Source organism: Pristis pectinata, chromosome 10, assembly GCF_009764475.1.
Source record: "Pristis pectinata isolate sPriPec2 chromosome 10, sPriPec2.1.pri, whole genome shotgun sequence".
NCBI lineage: Eukaryota > Metazoa > Chordata > Chondrichthyes > Rhinopristiformes > Pristidae > Pristis > Pristis pectinata.
This window is the reverse complement of record NC_067414.1, coordinates 53,335,530-53,341,529: the sequence shown is the minus strand read 5'-3', so window position 1 is coordinate 53,341,529 and position 6,000 is coordinate 53,335,530. Positions and strand designations below refer to the sequence as shown.

At 39.5% G+C, this 6,000-nt stretch overlaps 1 protein-coding gene across 1 annotated transcript in view; it reads left to right on the top strand.

Annotated features, from left to right (window-relative positions):
- Positions 1–1,993: 1,993 nt before the first annotated feature.
- LOC127575132 (protein eva-1 homolog A-like) overlaps positions 1,994–6,000 on the top strand; it is a 257,064-nt gene continuing 253,057 nt past the window's right edge. Inside the window, exon 1 of the mRNA XM_052024810.1 lies at positions 1,994–2,213. Within this exon, the coding sequence (XP_051880770.1) occupies positions 2,108–2,213 (106 nt within the window). The 5' untranslated portion in view covers positions 1,994–2,107. The remainder of the gene's footprint in view (positions 2,214–6,000) is intronic.

The following is a 6,000-nucleotide window of genomic DNA, read 5'->3' as shown; positions in this document are numbered from 1 at the left end:
TTTTTCTTGACCAAAGCCTCAATAATCTCATCAGCCAAGATTCCCTAAACTTGCCAGGTTTACCCTTCACCCTAACAGAAACATGCTGCTCTTGGACTCTTGATATCACACTCTTAAAAGCCTCCCACTTGCTATCTGTTCCTTTCCCTTCAGACAGGCTGACCCAATTGACCTCTGCTGGATCCCACCTGATTCCCCCAAAATTAGCCCTGCTCCAGTTTAGGACCCTACCCTGTGGACCTGTCCTATCCTTTTTCATCACTCTCTTAAAACTAATAGAATTATGGTCACTAGAGCCAAAGTGCTCCCTGACTGTCACTTCAGTTACTTGCCCTGCCTCGTTCCCTAAGAGAAGGTCTAGCATTGTATCCTCGCGAGTCGAGCCCTCGAATATTGACTCATGTATATTGGCAGAATAGTACTTGGAATAAGTTAGCATATGAACAGAGTTTTAGATGAGCTCTGCTTTTGGCTGACTGAGGAATGGGAGGTCGACAGAGTAACAAAGCTTCCATTTGTGCTGTGTCCTTTATGTAAACACATATTAAGCTGCCTAACAGGAGTGTAGTCAGGAAAAAGCATCGTCGGTCAGTCACATATAGCGATATTAGAACAGACAAGTGAAAAGCTTGGAGTAATAGATCTGGAGTCGTCAACCTCCACATATGGATTATTTCATCAAGAACCAGCATCTAAAAGAGGAAGTTAGGGGTAGGGGCTGCAGGTAACATTCCACAGGCAATTGGAGAAGCTATTGCTGCAGCTGGTTGCTGATGGTAAAAATAAAGGGAGGCCTTTCCAATCAGTAGGACAATGGGGGAAAAATTTTGGAGGAGGATCAGATATATAATTACAGAGTAGTCAAAAAAGGTGAGGGATACTGCTTTACATCTATAATCACAGAGGATATCATTTGTGGTTTTGTTCAGGGCCACCAGTGGTGCATATCATTCACTGCTGACTGTTGGAGAACGTTCAGGCCAACCTACCAGAGCAGCCTAACACTTCTGTTTTCCTGTGGCATAATCATATATATGTAACCATTTGGTGCTTGGGAATGCTGTCCAGTCATTCTCACATCAACTGGGTTGGACAACACTGAAAATCAAGTGCTGTAAACCACAAAGCTGATTATCCCCAATGTAACATTCTTCCTGCACACATTGAAATTGTGATGCCAATAGCCTAGCACAACCTAATGTCACTAGCATGAACAGAATGTTATGCAAGTATGTATGAATGGATACATGAGTGAACGGATACGCATTTGGAAATCACTTTACAGACTCATGATTATTATTATTGTTATGCAGTTATATGAACCTTCAAAAAACCAAAACAATATATACAGAATCAGAATAAGGTTTATTATCACTGACTTACATGTCGTGAAATTTGTTGTTTTATGGTAGCAGTACAGTGCAAAGACGTGATTACTATAAATTACAAAATAAATAAATATTGCAAAGAAGGGAATAATGAAGTAGTGTTCATGGACCATTCAGAAATCTGATGGCAGAGGAGAAGAAGATGTTCCTGAATCGTTGCATGTGGGTCTTCAGGCTCCTGTACCTCCTCCCTTAGTGATGGACGCTGCTTTCTTGAGGCATTGCCTCTTGAAGCTACCCTCGATGGTGGGGAGGGTTGTGCCCGTGATGGAGCTGGCTGAGTCTACAACTCTCTGCAGCCTCTTACGATTCTGTGCATTGGAGCCTCCATACTATGCTATAATGGTAAATCTACGAACAAGAAACTGGCAAAACGGTAGAATGTGATTAAAATATGGTGTAAGAGAATTTAGAAAATGAAATCAGTAAGGTATCCAGTTGCTTATTTGGCATAGGTGTGAAGAGAGGGGCGTTAGGACCTGGCGGGAAACTGCTGTCTCAGGTGGGAGCCTGTCAATTTCGCCCTAAGTCACTAAGTTGCGCTGCTCGCCCTTCACTTTCCCTAAACGCCCCCAGCAGTCAGTGTCGATCTGTTTTCCAGCAATGGGACTAGCTGGCACCACAGTGAAATATCAGCCTCGAAATGTGACTTTCCGGAATGAATAATTGAGGAAGGGAAGGAGCTTGAGCGTGTAAAACAAATCCCGAATGATCCAAGGATGTTTCACCCAGATGCGCGTTGCTTACGTTTGGATGTGATTTTGCTTAGTGTGATGAGTCTGGTTTGGATGAGTAGTTTTGCCAAAACTTCTTCGGACTTTTCCGGTAGGTGATGGATATATCGATTGGGGGGGGGGGGGGGGGGGTGGGAGGAGGGAGGTGGTGAGTTTTATGTACTTATTGTAAAAGAAAACAAATATTCCTTTCGCCTGCACGGAAGATTTTATGTGAGCAGAGATTTTTTTTGTCAGTTTAAACTGTTCTGCAAGATGGTCTAACAAAGCCTGGAAGTTATGCTTGAAATACGAAATGAAAATTAACTACTCCCCCTTCAAATATTAAGACAGATGTTAGTTGAAATGTCTTGTTCCTAGCGAGTATATAGTTTTAACGCTGGACGTCACACATTGGGAAAACATACTGGTTAAGTTGTTTTATTAGCGATTTACACGGAGCAATTGAGGGTTTAGAAAATTTGAAGACTATACATGTGACCCCTGAAACCAGAAAAACGGGGAAAGGGGTTGAAGTTGCATCTTTTTAAACAACATACTGATTGCTATCAACGGCCACTATTTTCTGGATAAATTTAAATGTAATTCAGCTGCGTTTATTCGGAATTAGAAGGTTAAAGTCCAACTTTGCAAGAAAATTTCCTTGTCTTTTTTTCTGAGATCGTGGAAGGCACGATGTAAACTGCAGATTCCTTATTTATGTTATGTGGTTATGACGTGATGGTAAACTATCTCCTACTGGTCCGTGGCGGGTAATGTAGTTACAAAACTTGTTTTAGCAGTCTCGTTAAAGCGTTGTTAAGGAGCTCACTGGAATCACCATGTGTCATAATCGCGAATAACATTATGTTTTGAATGACTTTAACTCGTTGATCTTTAAACCAAAGGTGTAACGAAGAACTCTGGGATCATTTCCTCGTCAGAAATCACGCGCTAACCTCAGAAGGGCAAACTTTCTGCAACGCCTTGTGTTTTCAATCAGTAAAATCAAATTCCGGGGTTGCGTCCCTCTTCCACTCCTTGCCCAGCTGCTGGCCAATTGATCGTGAATTACATCGAGTTTAGGAAAAAAGACAATGTAGGATTTCAGCAAGACATTAGTCAGGTTTGCCATTAGTTCCCTTTCATGCTTTGCGGACCTTTTGGTGTGTTGTGCAGAGCGGAGTGAGGATGCATTTGTTGAATTTCGAGCATTATAAACCATTCATTGTCACCTATCTGCTAATTGGCTTTGTATGTTTATTCCAGCTGACCACTTCAGTTGTGCGCGAGTGTTTACAGCCAAAATCGCCGTTGCCTTTAATCAGCCCATAATAAAGTCAATTTGTTTGACAAGCTCTTTTCAAGTGATTATCGAGGGGAATCACCGGTTTTGTATGGTCATCAAACAGACTTTGATATTGATTTTAGAAAAAAATGCAAGTTGTGCACTCATCTTCTTGGTTGGTAGACAAGGGGAAACGTGCCATAAGTGTTCACTGTAAATATAGCACAACCGTTGCCAGTAAAGGAAATATCAGGAACTCGGCAAAAGTGCCCTGAAACCATAGGAACGTGGATTTGAATCCCGCTTTAAACGAAAGCCTTCCCAGCACTTGCAATCTCAGTGTCTCCAGCCTCCTACTGACTGTAAGAAGCCATTTGAATTTGGGCAGCCCAAAGAATTAGGGACATTTGCTGTAGAAAACAGGAAAACTCATTGGTGCAGTAGGGGGTGATACTGTTCTAAAATTGAAGGTTGAGGTGTGTTTCCTATGAAGGGCACAGCAGTTTTGATGTATCTTTGGTTAGCTTGTCTTGTATCCAACTAGAAAAGTTAGATGCTCAGAGAAGGGACAGAGAACTCATTTTCCATAAGTAAGATTGATAGATACTTAGATATTGAGGGAATAATAGGGTTAGTGTTGTTCAACCTAGTTAAAAGTTCTTAATGGATGGTGCTGCGGGCATGAAGGCTGAATGGCATATTCCTGCTCCTATTTTTGATGTTCTTGCCTTCTTATGAACTCTTTAACTCCATGAACCTGAAATTAATAAAGCAATTATAATTGTTGTAATAGGCAAATTTAGGAATTTATATTCTATCACCTAAAAGCTGTGAATATTTAACACAAGTTTGCAAACGTCAATTATATTTAAAGTTAATGGAACATAATCACACAACAAAGAACTGGCAAATATATTTAACAGATTACACAAAAACTAACTGAAAGTAATACATATAAATTATGAATTGTTCCACAGCCAATTTGAAGACATTACTGTTGCTGCTTGTTTAAAGAAATTTCACGTCATGTAAGACTGATAATCTGATTCTGAATGGGACATGGGCTCCAATGAGTTTGTTGAGTCATTCTTGACAGGAGTTTTATGAGTTTAATGTAAGTGTCAATCTTTTCATTGTGGATTGAAGAAGTTAGAATGGCTGAGGTATTATGGTCAGCGGTGAAAAGACAGCACCTACATTTTGTATCTAGAGGGCTAGAATGTAAAGGGATAACATTTTCCTATAGATAGTTCCAGGGGCTGAATAATTTATTCTAATGTTCCAGTTTCACGTTGATGAAATCCACACAACTTCTCAATTGGCCCATTAAGTAGAAATATACATATTGTCTGAAATTTAGAATTATGAGAGCTAATTGAGAGAGAAGAACTAGAGGCCATTTTTTTCTGGTTGGAATCTGGAACCAAGGGAGAGGGTTGTATTAAGTAGTCAATATTCTTGCATAATCCCATGTCCCTATTCTTTCCTCAAATAGTTCAATATTTTCTTCAAAATAATTTACTGTTTGTCATATTGTAAGTGATTCAATGTCTTCTTGAATCCTATTTTATAACCATTTTTATGAAAAAAAGACTTTGATTTATTTTATTTGCTTCTATTACATATCATAGGAAAAAGGACCATTTGGTTTCTTGGGCTTGCTCTGTCATTCAACAAGATAATGGTTGATCTTCTACCTCAAATACCATGTCCCTTGATTCATTTAATATCCAGAAATCTAGCAATCTCTGTTTTGAATGCAATTAATCTCTGAGTCTCCACAGGCCTTAGGAGTAGAGGATTCCAAAAATTCTCCATCCTCTGAGTGAAGAAACTTATAATTTCACTACTAAATAGCTTATGCCTTATTTTGAGATAGTGACCCCTAGTTCCTGTCTCCCTGGTTACATATCTACTATGTAAAGCTAAGAATTATGTACATTTCAATGATTTCAGCCGTCATTCTTCTGAACTCCTGTAAATAAAGCATATCCTACTCAATCTCTCCTCATATGACAGACCATCCATCCCAGGAACCAGTCTGGTGAATCTTTGCTGCACTGTCTCTTTGGGAAGTATATCTTCCTTTAAGTAAGGAGATCAAAATTGTACAGAATATTCATGATGTGATCTCACTAATGTTCTGCATAACTGTAGTAAAACATCTTTAGACTTGCAATCATATCCTCTTGCAATAAAAGCCATCATACTAAATGTCTCCCTAATTGTGTGCTGCACCTACACGTTAGTTTTTAGTGATCCACATATAAGGACACTTAGATTTTTTTGAACATCAATGTTTCTCAGTCTCTTGCTAGTTTAGCATTTTGTTTCTTCTGTTGAAGTGGATAATTTCATATTTTTCCATACGGTGTTCCATTTGCCATGTTGTTGCTCACTCAGTTAGCTTGTATAGTTTTCCTTAAAGCCTCCTTGCATCCTCTGTAGTGTTCGCATTGCACTTTATTTTATCCCCACAGTAAATTTGGAAATATTACAATTGGACCCCTTGGCTAAGTTGTTGATATAGATGTGAACGGTTGGGGGACAAGCACTGTTCTGTATAGTACCCCACCACAAATCACAGTCTGCCAGCATGAGAAGAACCTAA